Source organism: Astyanax mexicanus, chromosome 6, assembly GCF_023375975.1.
Source record: "Astyanax mexicanus isolate ESR-SI-001 chromosome 6, AstMex3_surface, whole genome shotgun sequence".
NCBI classification, from domain to species: domain Eukaryota; kingdom Metazoa; phylum Chordata; class Actinopteri; order Characiformes; family Acestrorhamphidae; genus Astyanax; species Astyanax mexicanus.
The window spans coordinates 32,649,285-32,676,476 of record NC_064413.1 but is presented as its reverse complement, the minus strand read 5'-3'; the positions used below and the strand labels follow the sequence as shown (position 1 = coordinate 32,676,476).

Sequence of the window (27,192 nt, the reverse complement as noted above, 5' to 3'; positions counted from 1 at the left end):
GATAGAGAGTCTGTTATGCTGGATATTTTACTAAATACAGAAGATTATATAATCTGTCTAGCTGTATTTGAACTGAGCTAAACATTGCTGTTACTGAACTGGAGTTTTAAATACACTTAAGTAATGTAAGTCTAGTCTACTGAAAGCCAGTAATGTTAGTATAAATCTGTACTGCAGTAGAAGTGGATCATTTCAGAAACTTGACTTTATTCCTCCCACCTCCATTATAGGCCACTTTTTTTTTTAAATATTTAAATGTTAGCTTAATTTAAATGAAAAAAAAAACTAAAGGCTCTTATTTAAAAAAAAACATAAGCAGTAAATTATCTAAAATTACAACAAATAGAAAATAGAAAAACAGTAAAACATATGTAATACATACTTTTTATATGACCAAAATTAAACTAGACTGAAATCTGACTAAAACTAATAATATCCGATAGACTAAAATGTAACTAAAACTATTATACATTTTAGTGAAAAGACTAAGACTGTATCAAAATCACCTGTCAAAATGAACACTGTGATATACTCTTGTATTTTGCTTTATGTAGTTGCCTGCATTCAGGGAGGGGAATGATCTTTTGATTAAATATAATTTTATAAAAATAAATAAAGTGTTATTGCAATTTAAATTAAACAGACATATAATGTAAAGGGTCTTACATATTTTTTAGTTTATATATTTGTCCCCTTTTTAAAATTAATTTAAAAGCTGTACCCACCTGGCAAGATGTTAACATCCTAGTGTCTGTCCACAAGGCTCTGAGCCTGCTAGTGATTTTGTCCATAACTCCCTTATTCTGTCACTTCTGAGTAAAAATAGAAACCTTTAAGTGTAACAGAAAGTGATTTGATTTATATCGTGATACATATCGATATCGGCTGATATGAAAAACTATATCGTAATAAGATTTTTTTCCATATCGCCCAGCCCTAGCACAGCTATAAAAAGGCTGCAGTGGCTACAAAGATTATTCTGCTAAAAGTAAAAAGATTGAGATAAATTTGTTTGTTTTGATTTCAGTTTGCAACCACATTAGCCTACAAAGGATAGAAATGTGATTATTTCACTATTTTTCGCACAACATTTTGTAAATGTTATAACATTTTGTAAATGTACATAGAATTAGGTTAAAGCCATGTTAGCTGACTAGAGGAAAGCATGTCAACAGTATAAAAACTAAACACAAAACCCAAACTGAGTAGCTCAAAGCATCCAAGGTTGCATCCTTGACTGAAGTATGTTTCAGGCCTAAAAGTGACTAAGGTTATGTCAGCATGCTGCTTAATGGCATGATGCAAACAAAGCAGAGTGACTGCTGTCATTCTGTCTCTCAAACTCTAAAAGCAAGTAATACTATTTTTCCTAAGAATGGAAAACAAGTCTTTGAGGATCTCCTCTCTAGCAGCCATGCTTGAAATGCCCATTAATGCATCATTAAATTGAACCAGTTTGAGTCCAAATTTAAACAAATCCCATTGCTTGCAAACATGGGCCACAGAGATTCTCAATGACAGTGTTCAACTACATTTTAAGAGAGCACACAGATGGCATGCTAAGTTTAGTGTAACTGACCTTTTTTCCCTCCCAACACACTTTTTCGAAGACCAGTTTTTATCCCATACACATCTGCTGATAATCCTGCCCATAATGCCTTTTCACACAAACAAAGTAACTCACACATTCATGCAAATGAAAGGTATAAAAGGCTTCTCATTGGCACTGAAATTTTTGACCCCTTCAGAGCATAATGTGAGTGGATATCAGTGCAAAAGCCTCTCGACTCATTTTCTTAGATCTTCTGTCTTCATTTGAGGCAGAGTTTTAAAGTATAAATGCAGTAAACAGTACATAGCTGATTGACAATACAATTTTGGCAGGCCATGTTACAAAAACAAAACTATATCCTCAACCATCCCACCCACCCCTCCAGGAACCCAAACACAACAGCAGGTCCACAATGTTCAGTGTTTTCAGTAGGCCGGTGTGATCACTACTCCAGGGTCAGCAGGGTTATGTTGTCTTGTCCTTAAGCCTCACTTTCTTAAGACATCTACTCCTGCTTTTCCTCGAGGTAGGCTTTCACACGCTTGCGCACGTAGAAGGCCGTCAGGGCGCTGCAGCACGCAGTGAAGATGAAGAGAGCCACAGCGTCGTGAGCCAGGTCACCATGGAGACGTTCATACAGGGGTCTCCGCTCGCTGTAGTCGAGGCGCACTGCCTCTATCTGCACCAGCGTGCATAGCACGAGGAAAACGTGGAAAATTTGATGACCCTGACCGATGAAGTCGCACCGGCCAGGGAACCAGCACTCCGGGTGGGGGTAAGTGAAGAAGTAGGCACTCGCCAAGAAGAAGAGGATCTGGTAGCAGTGGTATGTTACGGCCGGGTCAGTGCATCCCTGATCGGAGCTGTAGCAGCTGTAGATGCGATGCAACACTGGACTGATGTCTAAGCAGTAGGCCAGGCCTGAGGGCACCACCTGAAACAGCTTGTGGGCAAACTTGGGCAGGTGTGGACTTGCATACTTGCCATAGCAGCAGCCAGTGCAGGAAAGCCAGGCCAGGAAAGCTGAAGCAGGCAGGAAGTACCCTCGAACGCGGGCGTGCCATGCCTCCTCAACTACGTAGTAGAAGTGAGCCAGAGCACTGCCATACTGGTACACGGCCACGCCCACATAGTCCAGGAAGTAGAAAGTGTAGTGGGAGAGCTCAGATTTGGCAGATAGCAGATGAGCAAGTGCGCTGCATGCCAGGTATGTGAATGCTGCTAGAAGCACAATAAAAAGAGGCTGGGCGTGGGGGTCTCGCAGGAAGTCCACTGTTTCAGACACCTCCTGGAACTTCACCAGGATGATTAGGGAAGCCAGCAGGTGCGTCCACACATTGACTGCCTCGTTGTGCCTCTGAAAGAGTGTCAGGAAGTAATAGCGCCAGCTCTGGTCAGGTGGCCGGTAGCCTGTGATGATGTGAGACTCCTTGAACACCCAGGGCACGTCATCGACAGTCACAGTGCAGGGAAGCTTGGGGAAGGCGGATTCTAGCAGCTGGGGGATCTGACGAAGCTGCTGGACATTGATGAACAAGCGTCCAATCTGCTCCATCACTACTGTCGCCATGGTGAGAGGGAACGGGCAAAGCACTCTGGGATCTATATAGTGTGTAAAAAACAATGGATAAAGAGTGAACCATTTTTCTTCCCACATTGTGTACAATGAACAAACACAGTGCCAGGCAAAACTGCAGAGCAATGTAGGAGGTTTGTGTGACAGAAATTCCAAACAATTAAACTGTGGTCCATTCTGAGGGGAAGACTCAGGGGCGAAATACCTACTGCATGATTTGGGGCCCAAGCAGCTATGATGCATACATGGTTAAGATTACATGGTCTTCATCCATGGTTAAGATTACACCATTAGGCTAAACTCCATCTTTGCGACTTCAAAGAAAGATGGCTACGTTACCTCCTTACATAATGAAGTAGAATGTCAGGATTATAGCTCAGACTGTATAAAACCTCCTTGGCATCTGAACATTCTAGACAGGGTGTAGATGAAAACTGAAATGAATGGAATAGATGCATTTTAGTTAGTTTGCTTTGTACTTTTTGATCCATTGTATTTTGTCATTTACTAAGAAATACAGTTTAACGTATTGTGCAGGCACGTATTAAGCATCTGGTCACATTTAGCTAATTTACTGGTGTGGCATGTCTCCTCTTCTACATTAGAAGAGAACATAACTATTTTTAGGCCTTTGCTCATGTACATGTTTTCTCACCTGTAGGAGAACCCTATAGAGGACTACATTCCAATGCATTTTCTGTATTGGATAGGGCTCCATTTGGGACACTGTCTAGTAGGTGCTATGTAGAAGGCAAAGCGTAACAGCATAGATTTTTTTTTTATTTTGTAATCTGAAGGGCAGAAGACTACATGGAAAATTAACCTAACTACCTTCTCCCTAAGAGAAGTGCAGCCAATAGGGCCCTCCATTAAAGGGGAATATTACTAGGTTAGGCCTTTGCTCTTGTTCATGTTTTTTCACCTGTAAAACAACTATAGAGCATTGCATTCCACTGCATTTTCTGCATTAAATATGGCACCATTTGAAACACTGTGTATAGTAAGTGCAGTATAAAAGGCAAAGCACAACAGTATCCATTTTTTTGTTATCTGAAAGGCAGAAGATTAAATGGAAAATGCGTTGATCTATAAGAGGGGCACTAACCTAACTACCTTCTCCCTAGGAGAAGTGCAGCCAATAGGGCCCTACAGCTAGAGTCTAACAGCTTTGCAATTAGGATCTATTACGACTTACTTTTACTGAAAGAAAATCTCTCAGCACTCAACAATGAATGGAAACCGGTTAGTTACATAACGTCACCCATCCATTTCCCTTCCGTACGCGTGCGCCTTCGCACGGTGTTTAACGCTTTCTTACCAGCGGCAAAAACTGGCTGGCTGATAAAATAATGCAGTTTTTACACCACAATGAGCCACACAGAGACAGTGTCAGTCAGTAAAGCCATGTGAATAATTTAGCTAGTGGTGTCATCCAACAGCCAGACAATCCTCCTTTTCTCTTCAAGTCTGTGGTAGATGTCTGTTTCTAAATGTCTGCTAAAAGCTAGCGTTAGAGAACGAGATATAGACATATATTTTATTATATATATATAACGTTATATATATATATATATATATATATATATATATATATATATATATATATATATATATATATATATATATATAATATGAAACGCCCCAGAATGAATGTTGCCCGTTTGCCGTCCACTAACTCATTCTCTGCTATTGGTTATTATAACAAGCATTTCTTCGGCATTAACTAACTTATAGTTATTCCACACAAGCTAAATCATTATCGATATCTTTAAATTAATTACTGAACGTGCCCGATTCGCGCGCGCCGGGTGTACCGTCGAGTTATGCTACCCATCGATACGTGCTTCCTATAGGTAGTGCGCATGCGCTGACCTAGACTTTTTAATTAATTCTTGTGTTGTTGTTTTTTTTATAAATAAATGTTTTTGGGTTTTGTACATTAAACAACCTAGACTCACTGTCATTGCACAAAAGTGTAAATTGAAATTAATAATAAATACAAAAGCAGTTTGTAATGACCTCTCGTTGCCATAACTGCCTTGATACAGTGATTTATGCTATCCTAATATACTAACCTACATCTACTAGGACTTCTACAAGGAACATACATTAATAAAGTGCTTCATTATTATTTTTACAGTTAAATATACACTAGGGCAGCACGGTTTGACAGAGTAGCACAATTTGACAGAACACCAGTAAAAAAAGCCCTCAGTGAAGACGGCCAGCAAATCACATGGCAGCGTTTTTCTCCCGTTACCGTTAACGTTACCTAGCTACAGCGCACAATAACGGTCAGGGGCCCGTGATTCTTACCGTGTTTCTCAGCAGATAATCCGCTCGCCGAGGCTGAAGCATGCAAAGATGACCTCTCCACACACGTAAAACAGGGCACGAGTCATAAGCAGCATGATGGAGATGTAGTTATTACAGCTCGCTGCTAAATTCTCGATGCGGGTGAGGCTCCTGTCAGCTCCCCGCAGAACCAGATGGCCGAGTTGAACTGGGCTGTTGACGGACATACGGCTCACCCAATCAGAACGCCGCCTCTGCTTGTACCGTTGTTCATTGGCCAATGAGAGACGCTCCAGCTCGGCTGCAGCCAGTAGGCTGTGAGAGGAGAGTCCACAGGGCCCGCCCTCTTCCTCTCAACGTCGCCTGCTGAAAAAAGGATGATTCACAGCACAGAAGGCGTCGACAGACACCTTTAACATGGAAAGACGACAAAACTCAAGAGTGTTGAGAGGGAAAAACACACCTACTGTGCCCAGCTGAGTAGGTCATATCATTTTTTAGGAATATATGTAACAACAAATCTTCACACACAGGCATATTTAGCCTAAATACAAATGAAAATATCCCAAAAATAGGCATACCTTCCTCCAATTGACTTCCATTGAAAGTCAGTGTAAAACAGTAGCCTATGCTTGTTTTATTTTGAGCAAAAAAAAAAAAAAAGAGAATTTATGTTGGTCTATTCAATATACAATGTGGATACATTTTAAGGAACAACTAGCATTATGTATAAATATAGGCTGGGGCTGTTGTAAAAATGCTTATCTCATCCATCACCTTTCTCCCATTCTTTGCCCACGCAGGCTGGTGATGCTTACAATGTGGCTTTGTTGTGGCCTGTGTGTGAATGGAGCTCTTTCTTCCTGATTTTTAGACTGCAGGTCAATCATCAGGCCCTTCTCTACCTTCCACTCTTACTGGCCAATGAATTACAGAAGATTTTAACCATCACATAAACCTAAAGTCTTCTGACTTTATACATTGTCTACATTTTACAAAGATCTTTAGTGACCAAGTTATCCTAGATACAATTTAGACACACAAAACACAAGGCTGTCTGAACAGTAATGCAAACATTTTATTAGTATGCTATTAATGTTGCTTTACATACAGATCACCACAATTAAATAAATTAACTATCCTACCATGCAAAAAAATCCAGATCAAGACCACTTTCTGCTGGTCGGCTTTTAAAAAATGTCTTAAATCTAAGCTAGACTTTGATGAAATATACCATATGCTGGTAAATTAACTGGTTAACCATCTCCTGACCAGCATAGTGTGTTTCATTTGCTTTTGCCTATGCGTGTCGATCAGCATAGTCCTGCAGGTCATGCTGGTTGAAAAGTATGGTCAGATTTCATCATACTTTGCTTATCAAGCTTGGTTTAATAAATTAAAAAGAAATCATATCCTACACTGGTCAAATTTTAGGCTGGTCGTCCATCTTAACCAGCTGGATATGCTGTTTTTTAGCAGGGCAAGAAACTAGCAGTGCCCAGCCAGACAGAGCTGTCAGCTTTCAAAATCACATCAAACCTGAGAAAGCATGTGGTGTAAGTACTTTTATCACTAAACAATCTGCTTAAACTTAAGATTTGTTGTACTTTTTTACATCAAATAAATAAAAGTAACTATGTAACTTTTACTCGAAGTACATTTTAAATTGAGTACTTTTTTACTTTTACTCGAGTAGATTTTTAGATGGGTACTTTTACTTTTACTTAGGTAGAATTTTAGCAAAGTTACTTAGTAATTAAGGTACTTTTACTTAATTACAATTTTTCTGTACTTTTTCCACCTCTGGAAACAGAAAATTTTAACAGAATAACCACACTTGCAACTACAGCATTGCACAGACAAAAACAGTTTTAATTGTTGTTAAGTACATATTAAGTACATAACATGAAATTATACCATTTCACTTTACGAAATGCAAAATGTCCTACCAAGCATTACTTGATAAGGTACAATATCTAGGCTGTTCTGTACTTAATAAATGCTATACTTTTGTAATAACAGCAAGTGGGAAGGACTAAATATTTTGAATCTTGGATTAAAAACCAAACATCCAAAATCTTTTACATGTAATCAGTGTGGCACTTAAAATGAGATACTGTATGCCCAGTGTGGTCCTCAATGGCAACATGCAATATGTAACTCTCTGTCGAATTGGCTCAGCATAGTGTTGTGCAGCATTTGTTTTGCATATGTGAAATTTTATCAAAATCCACTACTTTGCATTAAATAAACTGCATATCATGTCTTATTTGTCAACCTTTTAAAATATATTCTTAGTTAAGACTGAAAACATGCTGTTGCATCAAACAGCACTAGGTGTCAGCAAATGCATCATCACTGACTGGAATACTGGCATGGCACTGCCAACATTACCAAAAACTCTCACAACCTTCGGATGTTTGTCCTAAACTGATGGGTATCGATTACAGGACTTTAATCAGTCAGGAAGTCTTCATCAGTCTGCTGTACAGAATTACCCTGGATCTTTCTCAAAACGTTATTTATAACTTTTACACAGTTATTCTGGTAAACACTAGCCTGAAATGTGCTTATTGTTAACCACATGGACAGAGAGTTACACAGACAGGCAGACGAATGTATAAAAATTATCTTCATATTTGAACATCTACAAAAGAGGGGCAGATCCAAAGCTGTTACAATAACAAATAACTGTGCAACTTTATTAAGCCCAAAGAACTGGAGTTCTGACATAAACAGGTACAAGTCAACTTGCACAATGCAACACACAAAGTTACAGACCTATGCGTAACACAGGCATGCTTCCCTTTAGGGTAAAACACTGCTTAGTTTACAGGTCAAAAGCTGCAGTTGGACAAATCTACAGGGGCCAGTTTTTCGAAACGTATCTGAATCTTGTATTAAAATTTGGAATAAATTTGTCTTTAAATAATAAGTTAATCGAATGTGAAACACAGGTTTTTGTTTTGTTAACTTTAAATGGGAGTTAAATGAACATTGTATGGTCATTCAAACAGCCCAGAATTTAACAGATATTTCTACAATGAAACCAAAGCTGATTAGTATTATTAAAATATTGGCAGTGATAAAAAATTATAACAATTGAATTTCTAAACATTTTATTTATTAACAGAGTAGATGAAAATAAAAGTATTTTGTCCAATAAAGTGGTTTATTAATTCGATCCCTTTTGCATTAACAGTAAATTCTAAAATAATATTTGTCCAGCAGATGGTCACATATTGTAGCAAGATCTAGAAATCCTTATCATGTGATATGTGGACCAATGTTATCCAGTCTGAATATGTTCTGGAAAAACTGGGACAACATCTATGAGATCATTTAGATTATTGATAGAAACAGGTGGAATCTAATTATCCAGACAATTTGGATAAGAATTTAAAGCTTTGAAAAACTGGCCCCAGGTGATGGGGATGCAAAATAGATCTGAACATGAAGAGATGAAAATAACATTGTGCACCTGCTTCTCCCCTAGTCAGATAAAAAAGTGTCAATAACACAAAACCGAACAAATAATACTGGCCATAATGGAACAAAAATAAATCTTTGGATACGTAAAAAACCCAATACTATTCCCTAAAGTGAATAGAACCAAAAAAAAAAGACGCAAAACTCAGTTGTCCTCCTCGCCTCCGTCCTCTTTTGTCTCTTTGTTCTTTCGGACTTCTTCAATTTTCTTGTCCTAAGATGAAAAAAAAAAACAATTTAGTCAGTATAAAACCGACTCAATTTTAATGTGTGATGTTTTCTGGATGTTACTTAAGTTTTAAATCTAGAGCTCTAACACCTAAATCTCTCAACTTCTCTCAAACAAGAGTGCTTACCTTCTCCTTGAACTTCTCGTTCATTGCGGCCATCTGTTTTGTGCGGTTTTCTTTGTTTGCTTCCATTTTCAGGTTGAGTTTCTCCTCTGCCATCTTGCTGAAGTTGTTGTTCTCCTCCATTGCTTTCTGGAGAACCTCCTTCTCATGCTCTCGCTTCTCAGCCAAGTGTTTTAGGACCTCTGCCTCATGATTCTGATGAGAATGGATAGACAAATAAACAGCAATAAGAAATGATAATAATTTTAGGAGAAAATATAAGATCAGTTCAGAATGGTGCTGTTCAGCAAAAACGAAAATAACACACAGTAGAATTAATTAACACAATAGATCAGATACACAAGAATAAAAAAAATTATATTATTTTTTTTGCGTACAAGTCTGTTCTTACTTTGCGTCTCTCCTCTGCTGCATCCAGCTTCTTCTGAATCTCATCCAAAGACACCTCCTTCTTTTTTGGAGTGGACAGAGGGAAATCTCCTTTGCCCTCTGGTGCCGAGGGGCTCAGAATGACCTCAAATGCTTGGCCTGAAGCACGCTTGTCGAGCTCCTTAACCTGAATATCTGCAAATGTTAAAATATCCACTGTTGTAGCTGCAATCCATTTAGATGATGCCTTATTTAATCTGACTGTCATAGCAATACATAGAAAATAGATCTGTAGGCTGTGTAAAAGAGCTGTTTCCCAGGTTACCTCCAGAGGACGCCATTGCACTCTCGATGCTGATGGTTTCAGATACCTAAAAAAAATGCAAATAAAAGATATTAAAATCTTGAAGGAAGGATCTTTCATAAAATGAATTCAATTGTCATTGTGGAAACAATACAGACATGTGAAATGTGTGATGATTTACCAATCCTGTTGCTCCTTGACTATTGTGCGTCACAATACAGTCTATCCGTATAAATTATTCCACACCTGGCAGTGCAACAGCTTATACAAAATACTACTACTACTAATAATAATGATGTTTAGGGCATAAGGTTACATGCTCTACCTAACATTTCTAATTATGTGGTCTAACCCAAAAACAAAAGCTCTAAGCGCTGTCATTAAAACATTGATATCTGCCTCTGGGGTAGGCATGGACTGGCACTGGATATGGTCTATCCACATAATTAAAAAGATTCAATACTAAAATGAAGAATGACTTATAGCTGATATAAAGCATTTTATGTGAATGAAATGGTCATTGTTGGATAATGTGGTACTAGTCTATTCTAGTCTCTGAGCATGTGCTATGGCAGCCAGATCTGGGAGTGGTGTCGCCTCTTCAGACAAGCCTTGCTTTAACTGAACCTTTGAGAGGATAACTGATGTCTGCCCTGTTTTTTCTTTTTATTAGATGATAGTCCAGACATAAAAAAAAAACATAATTTAACAAGGTAATTTAACAAGTTTTTTTCTCTTGATTGAATTTGTCATTCACTGTGCAGTTCGAGATGAGTATTAATGGAAGGGTTTCTGTCAACAGAGGCTGAAAAGCACACAATATAAACACTGCTGCTGCAAGAATTAACGACATAAAACGGGGCATCTGAAACCATAATCCACGGGAATAGACAAAGGCATGAAACAACTGGCTTATTAGTGGACGTTAGGTGAGCTGAACGGCCGCTGAAGGATGAAAACAAAGGAGATTCTGTGCAACGAACGAACAAAGACAACGGGGGCATTTTACTCCAGCCCATTTCAGACGATGGCAGCAGGAAAACGCTGGTTATAACTTAAAACATAACCCTGAACAAGCCCTGAGTACATCAACAGCTGGGTGAGCAATGAATGAGAAGATGAACGAATGGAACAACACCTATAGCAGTAAGACTAGCTATACTACTCCGATTAGGGCGTGTGTTGAATCCCATTCAATCACCTTCAGCACCTCCACTCATTTTTAATACAAACCTGCAAAACAATAGGATCTAAAATGACACCAAATCATCAATTAATCCCACACAAACCGATTCTAAATTCAGATTCGTTCCACAGACATCAAACAATGACTATCACATGGCGTACCCAAATCTGTCACACCCAGCCTCCCTCTCTCTCTCTCTCTTTTCTCTCTCCCTCTTTCTCTTTTAAAATGTAAGTCTGCACTCATTAGTAACTGACTAATTGACTATAATCAGTTCAAAAACTCTGAAATCAGCTCATGAAGCTTATAAAGCAGATTACAAAATGTACCCAGCTTGCTGTCTCAATTTCAGCTGAAAACAAACACTAGCAGGTGCTCGAAGAAAGAAATGACAGCAAACAAAGACAAAGACGCCGCTGTCTAACGGTTCCTGGCATCACTTGTGGAAATGTGTAGCCCACTGTTCTTTATTTATCTTTCAAAATTACTAATAAATCAATCAATCCATCATTAAAGTGAAGCTTAAACAGAAAACAATTAAATATATAAAAAGATGGATCATGTAATATGTAATAACAGCTTTTTATGGCTGTACGGGAGATTTAGTGGCCAAGCCTGTCTAACAACTACAAGGCTATTTGTCTGAGAAGGGTTCGCTAGTTGACGTTTTTTCACGACTTTACCAGAATGTTTCGCTCCACGTTGACAGAAAAAAGCTGTGGCTGGCTAGCTAATACACCCAGAACCAGGCTGCTAACATTACAATAAACTAGCTCAACTAGCGAGAAACTAGCTAGTGAGCTAGTTAACTGAGCTATCTAGCTAGTCAGCTAGTTGCTAGAGCTACCAAATTAACCAGTTAGCTTAGCTAAGTTAGGTTAACTAACTAATGAATTCTCACAATGCGCGGATAGTTTATCTCGATTCTGTTCGTTCAAAAAAATCCTTTCATATAAACAATTAAACACGATAAACTATTTATACAACAAAAACAAGTGAATAAACATCATCAGGTGCTATATATCGGCAGGAATTAAAGACAAAAGAGCTGCACAGCACCTGTAAGGCTGACACACACACCCACCTCGGATGCTGCTGCTGAACGGAGTCTCTGCGCTCTCAGTCTCCTCTCCCCAGATTCACTCAGAGCCGCGGGAAAAAAACAGACCCCAGTCCAGCCCGTCACCGAGAAACACGATCTAATTGGTTGAATCGCAACGAGTGAATGCTGAGGATTCTGGGATATGTAGTTACGTTGATTAATACGTTAGAATAGGTCTATGGGCCAAGCAAAGCAAGACCGTGACGTTCTTTGCTCACAATTATTCTGACATAACGAGATCTCACCAGCTTCATATTCTTTCTAGTTATGAGCCATTTAAAAGCTCTGTGTGTGACTTTTATATATGTAATAATAAAAAACAAATAAAATAAAATTAGTCTTGCATAATATATCACCTTTAAAAATGATTGATAAGCCTTTGAAGGTTAGGTATCCACTATACACTTTAGTACTGGGGAATGGGCAGTGAGTGGGATCAAAGAGCAGGGCATTCAAGCATCATTGTCCCAAAGACTCCTTAAAGCTGTGAAAACACGGGCCGGTTCTTAAAAGGTTCACAGGTTCACAGGAACCAGCATCAGCACTTTGTTGGTGGAAAAGAAGTGTAAGATTAACAGGAGACTGCAGAGGCAAGAATACAAGAAGAACTTTTAACATGGACAAAATATTTGCTGTTTGTTCTGAAACATACTATACTATACATACTATACTATACTATACTATACATATACTATACTATACATATTGTATAGTAAAAGTCTTTGGTAAAAGTCTTTGGTGTAGGCCCAGGTCTTCTTGATTCTGGACCCTTGCAGATCTTGCCGTGTGTAAAAGGCAAGGGTAGAGTCAATCCCCCAGGCAACTGGACTGGACCAACCTGGTGACAGTGGGGAGGACGGAGTGGAAACATGAAGCAGCCATTTCTGCTTCATGTGTGCTACAGGTGTGATTAGAGGGCTTTTAAAAAGAAGTGGAATCTGGTGTTTGGTCAAGGAATGGTGGCGAAGCATTAGGGTTTCCTGGCAGAACTACTGTACACTGAGCTTACATTTCTTACATGTTTGAATAAGAAACCTACAATTACTATATTAAAATACAAAAGAAAATGTTAAAAAACACTGAAAAAAAATCAGAATCAGACTATAGTCTGCCAGTGCCAGTATTATAGTATATTATTGAATCTGTCTTTGAGACTATGATGAAACAGATCTACTCTGTATTAATTTCCTAAAATATCTGTTGCTAATTTAAAAAAAAAACATGATGATCATACATGCAAAGACCCCTAAGTAAGGCTCCGAACCATAGATCTCTAGTGAAGTCCCTCCTTACTTACCATAACAGCCACAAAGAACAAGGTATTCAGTCACTATCTTTGTAAATGAATTTGTTTTAATATTACATGAACTTGTATAATAGCAAGTATGCTTGTTATTAAATGGTATTAACATTAATTATTAAATTGAAATCCATATAAAACAGAGAAAAATATTGAAGTCAGTAACTATGATATTAATAATAAATTGAGATAGCACACAAAATTGGATTTGTTAGCAAAGCCTTTGTGCTGACCCATCATATTCTTCACACTAAGACTAAGCCAAAACCATGCACCTTACATTTGAAACATGGAGGAGTAAACAGAACTAGAAAATACGATGGCAAAAATGACTGATGATCACCAGCCCCACTTCTTGTCAACAGAAACAAGCTGCATTCCAAAATCTAGGCTGCAGTCAATGTAGATTGGGTCCTCGGTAATGCTGTAAAGACTTTGATCATGTTGGTTACAGACATGGAACAGTCTAACGAGGCTTTGTGATTAAAAAATGTGATATTTTTTTTTATTTCTTCATAAACATAATTTATAAACTTTATTTGTTTTAATTTTTACCAAAATGTTTGTTGTCCTGTTTTTCTTTTTTTCCCCTCACACTGTGCATGCACAGAGAATTGTGGGTAACCTGGGGCCAGGAAGGATACAACAGTTGCACCCTTCATATCACTCCGAATGTTAGTTTAATTTATCGGCTGTATTTGAAGGGGGCTTTACTTTAAAACAACCTTCTGTAATGTAATGCTGATAAATGTAGCCCACAGACTGTTACCAGCTACTTGACTGGTAAAGGAACAACAAACCACTAGAGCAAGTGTTGTGCTGATCTAGTGTCTTTAGAGGTTAAAATAAATGCCATTGTTTTAAGTCATAATATACATTTGAGGTACAGAGGATTTATGCAGTATAATATCTTAATATTCCTTAAGACTTAAGTTGTGAGAAATTCGTGAATAATATAAAGCTATAAAATGTAATTGTATGATCTGTTTGCTCCATCCAGAAGGATGCAAACATTCTATGTGTGATGAGTTAAGCCTAACGGCGAATACTTCTTTTTATTGGACAATTGACTTTGATGAATTCAGCATCAAACACAACATTGTGACAGCAGCTTTTCTCAGTATTTGTGATTTTGGTAAAAATAGCTCAGTTGGGCCTGACATGCACTACATTTCTGTCCAGCCTGGATAAATGCAGACGCTGTGAAACGCTATGAGGGAAACACAAATTTGCTATCACAAATCAGTAATTTTCTTATAGTGGATCAATAGCCAAATAGACAGGATGAGGCCAGATTTCACAGACCTGATATTCAGTTCCACAGTGAAACTGTAACAGATTCTGACATGATTATAGTTATTATGGTTGTTATTATAAGGCCAGACCTGCTCCATTGCATGCTTGTGTTATTTTCGGGTTTCATGCTTTCGCACAATTGCTGGCTGATTGCAACCCATTCTGAACTTTCAATAAATAAATGGCAAGCCGGGTCATCTTGGCAAACATAGACATTAAGCTCTATGTTTAAAGCACTTTAATGGACTGTACATCTGAATATCTTTGGAGTGAAAAACAAAGTATACAGTAGGTCTCTGTGACTACTACTCATCATTCAGACAGTTTAAGCATTTCTGTTCTTTTAATTTAATTTCTCCTGAGTTAATCCCCCCACTGCCCCACCCAACGTCTCATTCATCTTATTGTCATAGACCCAACTAGCGCAGGGGAAAGGGGAGCAGATGGTACAGGCCACCTCACACCCTCCCGGGGGTTACTGGCTGTGTGTAAAAAAGACAGGGGTAGACCAGGGATGTAGAGACCCCTGCTGAGTGCAGTACTGTCCCTACTAGATGCAGCAAAGTGATGTCAGACCCAGACTAATAAATTGTCTGGGTGAAATTAAAGCGCATGTTAGGATAGAGATGTTTCCTTTAAACATAGTTTGATTTTTAAAAACCAAGATTCCAGGTGCAAAGGCTATGCAAGGTGGGGGCATCTTCCTTTTCTTACTAATACATACTAATTACACATACAATTAACACAGTATCTTCATTGTCCATTGTATCAACTTTACTAAGACTACAGAGGCACTTTGAAGTTATGTAATTACAGACTATAGTCCTTCTATTTACTCTCCATTTAACCTGTTATTGAAGGACCCCACATGGCCCACCACAGAGCAGGTATTATCTTGGAGGTGGGTCATTCTCAACACTGCTACATGATATGCTGGTGGTGTTGGTGTTGGTGTGTTATGCTGGCATGAGTAAATCAGACACAGCAGTTCTGCTGGAGTTTTTAAACACTGTGTCCACTCACAGTACTGTCACACTCCTACCTAGCTCATCCATCATGTAGATCATCATGTAAAGTCAGTAAGAGAAGTCTTTTCTGGATGGTGGAGGAAAAACTCCAGCAGCACTGCTGTGACTGATCCACTCGTACCAGTACAACACACACTATATAAGCAAGAAGGCGGTGTTAATGTTATATACTGTAAATGTGTACAAAAGCTCAAAGAGACAGAATTGGTGCTGGACATTAAAGAACCATGTTGATCAAAAAGAGTTTGCAACAAATTCCTTTCAAGTTTTACAGCAGTATATTGGAATTCGACCTCCAGCAACCTTCCAGTCCCCAAACTCACTAATTTCACTTTCTTGAACAGTTACTATTTATTTGCAAGATTTAACATATTGTGGAGAAACAAATAGTAGTTGTATATATTATAGAATATTTAAAACATTTACTTGTTATATTTAAATGTTTTTGGTCTATTGCCATTTTTTATATATTTTATTTAACAAATAAATATATTATTGGTTCTCAAATGGACAGAAATGGCATTTTTAAGTATTAAGTAAGTGTTCACTTTTCTGATTTCTGGAAAATCAGCAAAAATTACATTTGACCAGGCAAGCCCAAATTATTCAAAAATTCAATATGTCTTTATTTGACCTACATACACAGACACAAATGTTCAATAGTACACCCAGAGCTTATATAATCTCCATGCTGAGCATCACCAAGTGGGAAGCTTTGGATCAGCCATACGTGTCTAAGGTCACCTTCTGAGTATTGAACCCCGACGGAAGGAAACAATGAGGTATATATAAATGCATGGCTACAGCAAATGCTGTAAATGTCAAGGATCATCACCTAAAGTGATAACCATTTCTGGGACCAGTTTTGTAAGCCCGTGCACATGTCAGGTCACGTGAGTCATGACCGTGCACAGCAGTCAGTTTGCAATATCGCCTAGTCTGCTTATTACAGCTCACCAGAGGATTAGATCCGTTTTATTCCAACTGATTTTTGTAGCTATGTAATGCAAATGTTGTGGTCTGCAGACAGATAATCTGTCACAACAGTCTGTCATAGCTAATTTAGACTCAACCAGATGTGCACTGTGCGTGTCCCTTTTGCTCCAGATGTGCATGGCCGGTTGGACGCTGAGATTACAAATATGCCAAATATTTTTGCAGAAATCCTGCCTGGATCGGGGTTCGTCAGCAGCCAGACAGTGAGGCAGAGGTACTGTGTGCTCAGTGCGCTGCTGCCAGTGACCCAGTTTCAGCCAATAATGCATAACACTCAGAATGTCCTCTGATCATATCTGAAGCTATAATAGTGTATTATGGTCCACTGTGATTAAGAGGCGATTTGTCATTTTGTCCATCAACGTTCTAAGCTGGATCTGGAAAGCAAACAGATGAGACTTAACAAGGAGATTTAACACTCTAACAGCTCCACTGACTTCAGACTTCAAAGCCTCGGCTGGCTCCTCAGATGAAGTCATGTTGTGTGACATCACACCGTTACGTAACATGCATCCTCTCTCTTCCTCCCTATAAGAAACACGGCCCTTCCCCCACACTGCCGACAATGGCATACGCTCACATGGCCTGCACATGCTACTCTGCACAAAACATATCAAAACATAATGCTCTCTCGCTTCGTTTCTCTCTCACACGTGCTCTCTCACATACGAACAGTATATACATAAGGACTGGAAGAATCCATGCATGAACAGAAAAAAAGAAAAAAAAACATAAATCTAAATCTGAAATAAATCCATCATTCAAAATAATCAGAGTGCATTGATTTGCTTCTAAGCACATCATCATTTACTCATTTTGTCAACTTTTGTCAGCCTGTAGTTCATCAATATGCCTCTAGACTGTGAGGATATGTGAAACTGATGGTAGGGTGTTTTGGTCAAGTGTCATGATTTTAAAATGCTAATGCATTGTGACCCATTAGTTTCCCATTAAAGCATTTAGATATGAGCTTGTGCATATACGCTTCCCGCTGTCCATTAGCTTTGAATGATGTGCTGAATCATAAATGAGTGAGGATTAATTTGTGCATGTGCCTCTGTGGCAGTTGGACAGCAGTAACGCTGAGTCGTCCTTATGAAATGCAACACAGATGGAGTGATGTAACGTAAGCATATGTAGCTTATCAGGCTTTTTGTGCATTACATCAGCCCCTACCTCAAAAGTGCAATTGGCAAGAACTTGGTGATACAATTTGTATAATGATACAGGGGATACTATTCAATACATCACAATATACCTTAAGCAGTGATATTGCAATTGTTTAAATGAAAGTATTAACATAGTGTGAAATATTATAGTGTAAACATTGCATCTATACATATAAACTAATAGTGTGCAGTATAAACAAATCAAAACAGCACAATTTGATATTGATATTTTCTTGGAAATTTAAAACAAGGTTTCTTATGTGACAACGATGATACACTAACATGCCAAAAGTCATGGAACATGAACTAGTATCATGTCCCATGATATTTGCCATGTCTTATGACAGCTAACAAACACTGCCTATATCTGCAGGATATAGTTGCAGGGGCCTACTTTCATTAAATGTGAATGCAATGTCTGCCAAAATAATTATTTCCAGAAGCCGCTGCTTACGATTATTACTGAAGACATATTTTGAAGAGTTATGAGTGGTAATGTCTTCAGAAATGGAATTTTCCATCCATCTGTCACCACTATCAGGCCTAGCTTAAAGCTCAACACCTTCCCCTGAAGTAACACTTCATTATTAGTTCACCTACCTGTTATCCCGTTACTTTTGTCAGACGAACTAAATAACTGTATTTCAACGAATTGAAAATATTAACAAGATTTTCTCACAGTGTAAACAGTAGCTATAACAAAATGCCCTTTAGCACCATTGCCTTTGGTTTGATATGAACTTTCCAGTGCCGTTGCTGCCATGCTGTCAGATGTTAGCTCCTCCCTGCTGTCTCACTGTCAGTGTCTCTTCACTTTCAATCACATTAGCACAGATTTAACTGTCTGAAATTGCATCATTTTACATCTCCACTGGTAAATGGAAACATTAAATATCATTTTTAGCTGGTTTGAGTTTTATTCCATTTCTTCTCACCATGCAGTCTCATTTAGGCAATGTGTAATAGAGCTGCACTCAACATTTCTGTGGGGAGACTGCAAAGAATAAGAGAGAAACTCTGCATTTCCCCAGTGTTTTCAGACTTCAAAGGTCTAGACTGATGTGTTATCACTGAGTGAGGCACTCGTCTGTTCTGTGGAACGTGGACTGAAGTTAATTAAGTTCACTTGTTTCTTGCTTATGTTGGTTCTAAAAGAAAAAATCCTATGCAAGCTCCCTCAGTGTTTTCACTAGCCTGCTGCGTATTCCCATCCCCTCCAATATGCAAAATGATCCCCTTACTCCCAAATCTAAATCCAGCCACCCATCCAATCTCCCACAACAGTATTTGAATCTCTCAGCAGTGCTCAAGTGGAAAAATACCAGCATCTCCTTGGAGGGGTTCTGAAAGAGCAACCGTTGCTCCAGTATAAAGTTGTAATGCTGGCAGCCGTCTCCTGCAAACAGTACAATGAAGAGGCGCATATCAGCTGCCCGGCGTTCTCTAGGCCTGAGCAGCCTGCCAACATCTGAACAAAAGATCCGATTATAACGGCCTGAATAACCACCCAGTGGGTCACAAGGGTGGGGGACGTTTCAGTTAAATCTGTCCCCTTGTCTTTCATCCCTGTGTGAGAAATGACACCGAATGTTTTTCAAACAGACACTGAACAAGGGTCACTGATTTGTTTGTAACATAGTTAAGAAAATTTGGATGAGGTGAATTTTGCAATTGTCTGCAACTATTTCTGACTATCTGGAACAAATTTCTTGGCAATTGCAAGATTCTATTTATCTGTACACCCTAAAAAAATACATGTAAGACTCTGAAATATTGATTTGCAGATTTTCTTTAAAAGCTTTTCCATGTAGTATGTGTTCATTCTTACATTTTACAAATATTCCTCTGTGCATTTATTTATAGATTACAATAAAATATCATAGAAAAAAGACTTCAAAATGTTAAAAATTAAGGTGATGTTACTATCAAAACTAAGGTGATGTCACTTCTATGATGTCACAGAAAAAATGTGCTGTGTCATTCAATACTCTTGTCAACATGGCCTCACCATTTCTGTAATAAAATAAAATATATAGCATGTCAATAACATTTTTATGATTTTTTTGTTTTGGATTTTAGGAAGCAAACTTCCAACTTCTCATCAATCTATCCCAAACTAGACAATGCCATTATTTTCTTCTACTTCAACAGTATGTTCATCTATATGCTGCAATATGAAATTATTGAAACCCTTCATGTTTGCTTTAATTACATTCAATACCACATATTACCCATGATAAAATACCACCTACTAGTTTGTTCACAGGAACACATGTACCACACACACTTATACTCAGTAGAGTAGATATGGCCTCCACACATCATACTTTTCACTTGTGTTACGGTGAGAGATTTTTTGCCCAGACCAAACCACCTGCCTACTAATCTTATTGTCTGTTTTATTGCTTGAGTAAATTTGAGCTTTTTAGAACACTTAATAATTCTGTTAAGTAACTTTAACTTTAACTTTGTTTTCCCATACCTACTTTTTGTAAATACACTTTAGATTTGTTAAAAAGCCAAGGGGATAAGGGGATAAAGCTCTTTTTGTTAGGTTAGTTTCTTTTAAAAATTTAAGTTAGTTTGGGTTGTTTTTTATTTTACAAGATGAATAGGAAGACCAGGGTGCAATTTGCAAAGTACGTTCCAATATTTTCTTATTTCATCAGAGTTTTCTTCAGAACTATGTACTACCTCTTTAAGACGTTAACTGGCTGACTGGACTATTGGATTAACACATAACATAACATACGATTAACAACACTGATGACCCAAAGCACAGCACCCAGTAATCAATCAGACACTCAATCACCGGTGTTAGTTATCAGAGCTAAATTGTCATCGACGAGCAGAGCCTCATCCTCACTTTCCCACACATGAGTGAGGGCTCAGTGTCACTGCCCTGCCCAGACTCTGGAAATTAAGCCTGAGCTCCTGCCCAGAGATCAGGTCATGTGCTTTACCCTCCAGATGTCTGATCATTGAAGCCAGAACTGTGTAAAGCTAACCAGCTCTTTCACAGCAGGATACAGCCATACTTCTGCTCACTGCACTCATCATATTCATATTCCACAGCTCCACTTGTTTTCTCCCTGTGAATAAAACATTGACATTACATAAGCTACTTCCTTTTAGTGCCGGTAGCACTAGACTAGGAGGACCCCTGAGATTTACAGGCTCTCACTTTAGGCATGTCCTTGTCTGTCACAGTTGGCATCAGTCTATATGTCCGGTATTTGTGAATGATTGTTTTAATTATGTTCTTATTAGTTCATACTGTAATCATAATTAATAGGGCAGTTTGTTATTGTGTCATTGGAGTTAACTCTCTCATTCTCGCTCTCATTCTCTCTCTCTCTCTCCTTCTCTATCTATCTCTCTCCAGAACTCTCTATATCCATCTCCAATTCTTTCTCTCTGTCTCTTCTTAGTTCACTTTATTTCTTTATATTCTACCTCTCTCTCTTCCCTCTCTCTTTGTAAATTCTTGTTTTAATCATGTTTTTATTAGTTTATACTGTAATCATAATCAATAAGGCAATTTGTTATTGTGTTGTATTTAGCACAGAGCATCTCTCTGTCTCCAGAACTCTCTCTCTCTCTCTCTCTCTCTCTCTCTCTCTCTTTTGTTCTTTATTTTTAAATGATTGTTTTAATAATGTTCTTATTAGTTCATACTGTAATTATAATCAATAGGGCAGTTTGTTATTGTGTTCTAGTAAGCACAGAGTATCTCTCTCTCTCTCTCTCTCTCTCTAATTCCTTCTCCATCTCTACCTTCTCCTCTCTGTCTCCAGAATGCTCTTTATTTAGTCTCTCTCTCTCTCTCTCTCTTCCTCCCTCCTTCCCTCCCCTCTCTCTCTCTCAGACTGGCACGTTAAGCGGCATGTGCAGAGTGTCTCAGTGGGCACTGCCCACCTCGACCCCTCCCCTTCCTCAGGCGCACCACTCTAATTATTTTTGATTGGTTCCAATCAATACACATCATTTGTGACACCACTGTGGGTCAGCCAGCGCTTCTGCTCCACTGGATCTGGGCTTTCAGCAGCATTGGATGTGACACTGTCCTGGAAACACTGTTAGATGTAACAGTACTCGTTGAATTCTGAATTCCGAAACCCACATTTGGTGAATAAGCTTCTTGGCTTTATGCTTTTATTGTAGATGTTATAAAGCAGGCTGAGGCTGAAGCCCACCCATTTCTCAAACATTTTAAATCAGCCATCATTTAATACATGGTGAGTTTGCTGACCGTGGTCAGTAGATGAGCCACAGCCTGGTGGTACTCTGCCCAGCACATGGGTCAACATGGTGTTTTCTCCCCATGAAGATGTCGCTTTTATATTTTTAGCACAGACTATGGTCTTACTTCATGCATCCCCACCTGCCAGCCCATCGCACCCGCCCCCCCTTCCTCCACCCACTCCCAGTGCTCTGCAAATATCAGTGTAGTCTGCTGTACTGCTGCAGCCAGTGATAGTGCTGCATTGTGGATGGCTATTTTTTTTTTTTTAGAGTAATTACACAAAAAAAAAAGAATCCCAGCAGCCAGTGCAGCGCAGACACTTTAACTGAAGTCATGCATGCTTTCGTGTGCATCAAAAAGGGCGAGATGTCAGGACGCTGAAGAGAGTATTTTCAGCAATGTTTTTCAGCTAAAATGGTTCCCTTAGCAACGTGTTACTATGGCAATGGCATCAGCACTTTTCTTCCCCAAGCATGAGGCTGAAGGGGGCGGGGTCAAGCAGGCTGGCATCACTTTTGGGTGGGTAGATTTGAGCTAACTCTCAGTGTCTGTGGCAACATGCTGTGCAGACACAATGTCAAACAACTGCACTGAAAGGGCAAAAAGCCTTGTTTTCACAGTTGGACCTTTTTTACACAGACAATGAATAAACGGTCTTCTTTACTTTAGAGGAGAAAAAGGATGGAACTAAGAAAAAGCTCATGGCGGCCAATCAATTTCTCATTAGCCTTGTTAAGGTTGTTTCCTTGTTTGAAAGATAGTAAGTGGTAGGTTTTTCTAGAACATTGGTTCAGAAGGGATAGAATCAGATTCTCTGGAGCATTTTCAGTAGTTCTAGGATTACAAATTGTGGTTTGCTGGCATGAGGGGATCAGACACAGCAGTGCTTCTGTAGTCTTTAAACACCATAATGTCACTGCTGGACTGAGAATAGTCCACCAACTGTGGGCAGCATCCTGTGCAGACCAATGAAGGACTAGAGGATGACCAACACAAACTCTTCAGCAACAGATAAACTGTTTCTGTTTCTGACTTTTTTTAGGAAAAGGGGCGAAGGTCATTGGTAATGGTATTGAATTGTGTTTTTTATGTAATAACAGCATCAGGCTGAAAGGTTTGCTTGGGTGCCAAGTTTGGTTGATGTGCTCAAAACATTCAATATAAGCGAATAAAATGTCCAATAGACAGGTCAACCATCAGCAGGACCAGACCCGACTTTTCAAAAAATTAACTACAGTTTATCATCACTTTATTTGGAACCATTCCCAGAAAAGGATCGCCAGTTTCAGAAAATGTGTAAATTCTCTCTTTAAACACAATTTAAAAAGAAAAAAGAGGGTTTATATTATATGAATACAATATAAGTAAAAGTAAAGTTTACTTCTTATGCAATATGGTTGAAACACTACACAACATGAACTTCTATGTGACACTTATATTTACATGCAAATGGTTAATTAAATCCCAGTTCTGTCTTTTTGAGAACTGATACAGTATTGCAAAATACAATACAGAAGTCATTAAATACATCCATATTTTCTTACAACCCTAATAAAGAGTCACTTTTACAACCATCCACTTGTACTTTAAAATCAGTCAAAATACCAAAACTGCTGAAGTTGCTTCCAATGGTTCTTCTGAGTGATGCGAAATAACCTTTGTAAGACTGTATAAATACCTTAATTTTATTATTATGTAATCAAAAGTGATTTTCTATTCCATCACTCATTTTTTTTAAGATGATTTTATATTGGTATACCACTGGCTTTAGCTGTCTGGTCACAATGCCTGCTACTCTTGTCTGGGATCCATGTTTTTGGCAACATTCAATTGGGTCAGAATCTGTCTGAGAGCGACATATGCTGTTTACAGAGGATCAGGCTTTGATTGAAACAGCAGTCAGATAAAACCACCACTCTGTTCTCAGTCCACAAAGTCTAACCAATGATGATAGACCAGGGAGGGTATAGCAGAAATCACCATAGAGGATGAATTCAGTAACTGGAGGTGAAATCATAACCATAAGATAAACCTTTACTGCCTTTTAGATCTGAAAATTTTTAAAATCTGTGCATAATGTTTTTTACAGCACAGACATACAGATTCAATTCAGTTCTGCTCATAATGAAGTAGAAGCTCATAGTTTGGGATCAGATGTTGAGCAGTCCAGCTGATGTGGGAGTTCTGCTTCCATCGAGATGCTGCAGAGGTGGATTGAATGGGGCGGTTCCTGACTGTAAGGACGCAGGGAAGTGGACACAGTTCTGGGAGCTGATGTAGATTCAGATAACAGTGAGAAACAATGAGAGTTCAGGAAACTTCTGTTTGACAGTGCCACTGATTTATACATCTACAAGCTACTTAATACATTATATATTTTTTTATTTCATCTAGATAAATCGGTTGAGATTGAGGCCAAAGGTTTTGGTGTGCTGTTATGATGTATTTTTGCTGTGAACTAAGAATGGTTTTGGATATTCTGGAATCAAAAAGGTGTCTTTTTAGCTTTGGCCAATAAAGAAAACAAGCTTTATGTCACGTGGTCCCTGTCTGTTCTCGTGTTTCTGTGTTTATTTACCTTTTCTGTGCCTGTCTCTGCTTGTGACTGTGAGTGTGTCTCCCACGTGATCCGTGTTCCTCAGTGTTTCTTGTTCTCACCTGTGTTCATTTGTTACTCCGCCCCTTAGCCCCAGGTGTTTTCTGTTTCCCGTGTGTGTGTTACACTATTTATAGTCCGTGCTCCCTTTCCCTCGTGTCGGTTCCTGTGCTTTGTTAGCCTGTTATGGTTGCGTCTCTGTGTCCGGTGTTTCTTGTTTTCAGTGTAGTTTCAGTTTATTTGTTTATTTTTGTCTTTTGTTTATTGTTCAATAAAATCTCTCGCATTTGCATCCGCTCTCCTCGTCCCTCCTTCACGCACCCTGACACTTTAGGTAAGCCATTTAGCCATTTTTTATATATATATAAAAACTCCACTCCTCTACTCTGGATCCACCCACTCTTTATGTTTTTTTATGGTAGAGGGTGCCTTTTCACACAGTGTGAAATAAATAGGTGCACCTGTCTGACCTGTTTAGACCTCAGGTGGCACAATAATCAAACCTGTAAAATGGTCATAATGTGCATAATGTGCACATTTACCAAACATAAGAATATTCTATACGTATAATTTGCCACAGAACTATAAATTACCCCTACCAAAGCATGCTTAACACAATCTCTTAAAGTGCAGCTAGAATTTCCGGGCCAGATCCCAAAAAAACTCCCAGCACAGTTCGACATTATATTAAAACATCTGATAAGCAACATTGTTTGTACATTATACATGTAATTTTTAGTGCACTAAAAAGGCAGTAAATAGTAGTGAATAGGGTCGTTTTTAACACAGCTAACAACCATCCTGTGGTTGAATGCATTATAGATATTTGCGCATCATCAACATTGACACTTTTATCTTTTATATCTTGTTTGTTTTATAAACACTCAGTAATACACAAATGCCTAACCAATGTGCTTGTAATTATAAGCAACTCTACTCTGATGAATTCTAGGATTTTTGTAAGTCTCTATTATGTTTTAAAGTTTCCAGATTATACAAAAGAATAATCTCAAATGTGTCAGTATTTGATTGAACAGCTTTTAGCTTTTTTTTTTTTAAGTTGAAAAACTTAGATTTTACAAAGCACAATTAAATATGAGGAAAAATAAAAATCAAAATTAAATTCAACATTTTAATAAGATGATTGATTGTCTTAGTAAATTGCTCATCCATTCCTCAAGAAAGGAAAGTCACTCTTTACACAGTACAGTAAACAGTAGGAAAAACACTGGTTTGGTTTTCTGGAGGAACAAAATCTTGAAAACCCCAAGTGATATTAATCTTTTAATTCATATAAGATGTTCAAACAAACATAGTTGCTATAAATGTTTTCATTATCAAAACAAACACTGTTTTTGCTTTTTTTACCCTCCACTTCCACAGTCCTCATATTGCCCTGCTATCTCCAGACAGTGTTAATATTTCAGGACTACAGAAATAGGCATGTCTCCTCTAACAACCAATGCACCCATCTAAAAGAGAGAAAGAGCACAGGGACTGGAGCAGCTCATGTACTGTTTGTCACACGTGTACACCAGTAAACTGTTTTTACTGATCAATGGTCTCATTGCATTGGTGAATTATTTATACAAGCCAACATAATAACAATACTGTCATTATTTCTATTGATTAATACATATTACCACAGTGCTATACACACAGACTCGTTTTATCTGAATTTATAATCTTCTTTTTTTTATGTTCTATTTTAAGCCCCATGTTTGATTGATGAAGCATATTGGAGCTACCAGCACCACCTGGTGCTGAAGCTGGGAAGTAAATGAACAGAAACTAACAGTTTCTATAGTCCTCAGAGTACCACAACTCACAACTCTAAGTAGTAACAGTGCAGTCTGTCAGCATTATGAATTTCAGTAACTGAAGAACCATTATGTCTGTCAGAACAAAATCATCCAGTTTCTATTAATAGAACTAGGAGTTTTTGTATTCTCAACTAATAAACCTGGCAACACTATATTCATTTATTTGTCTTACTCACTACTAACCAGAAATCCTTGCTTTATTAACTGTGAAGAACAATAGATAGTGAAAATTCAACTCAATTATTAATTCATTACTCAACTTTTTATGTTCTGGTATACAGTGTACAGTAAATAGTCAAAAGTTAGGATACAGCTCTTTTCATTCAATGTTTTTGAACAAAATGTGTTCAACAAACCAGAATATGTTTTATACTTTAGATTATTTTAAGTAGCCATGATTAGTTTTGCTATTTCAATGTCAGTGTCTTCATGAGGGAGAGTCACCTGGAATAGTTTTCTCAGCATCTTAAAGTTCCTGGAGGTGCTGCTGAACGATAGTTGTCTGCTTTTCC

At 38.3% G+C, this 27,192-nt stretch overlaps 3 protein-coding genes across 4 annotated transcripts in view; 1 reads left to right on the top strand and 2 right to left on the bottom strand.

Annotated features, from left to right (window-relative positions):
- The window catches only part of ptprub (protein tyrosine phosphatase receptor type Ub), a 595,528-nt gene that overhangs the window by 537,283 nt on the left and 31,053 nt on the right, over positions 1–27,192 (top strand). The window lies entirely within an intron of this gene.
- On the bottom strand, positions 122–5,913 carry paqr7b (progestin and adipoQ receptor family member VII, b). The gene is made up of 2 exons (XM_007251752.4): positions 5,445–5,913; positions 122–3,154 (listed from the first exon to the last, which is right to left on the bottom strand). Exon 2 carries the CDS (start codon positions 3,120–3,122, stop codon positions 2,058–2,060), a length of 1,065 nt encoding a protein of 354 aa, XP_007251814.3. The 5' UTR covers positions 3,123–3,154; positions 5,445–5,913; the 3' UTR covers positions 122–2,057.
- stmn1b (stathmin 1b) lies at positions 8,099–12,321 on the bottom strand. 2 transcript variants are annotated; one of them, XM_007251753.4, is made up of 5 exons: positions 12,209–12,321; positions 9,960–10,005; positions 9,657–9,829; positions 9,269–9,460; positions 8,099–9,126 (listed from the first exon to the last, which is right to left on the bottom strand). In XM_007251753.4, exons 2-5 carry the CDS (start codon positions 9,973–9,975, stop codon positions 9,058–9,060), a joined length of 450 nt encoding a protein of 149 aa, XP_007251815.1. In that variant the 5' UTR covers positions 9,976–10,005; positions 12,209–12,321; the 3' UTR covers positions 8,099–9,057. The 2 variants fall into 2 exon arrangements, with proteins under 2 accessions (XP_007251815.1, XP_015461967.1); XM_015606481.3 differs by having other exon boundaries at positions 12,184–12,248.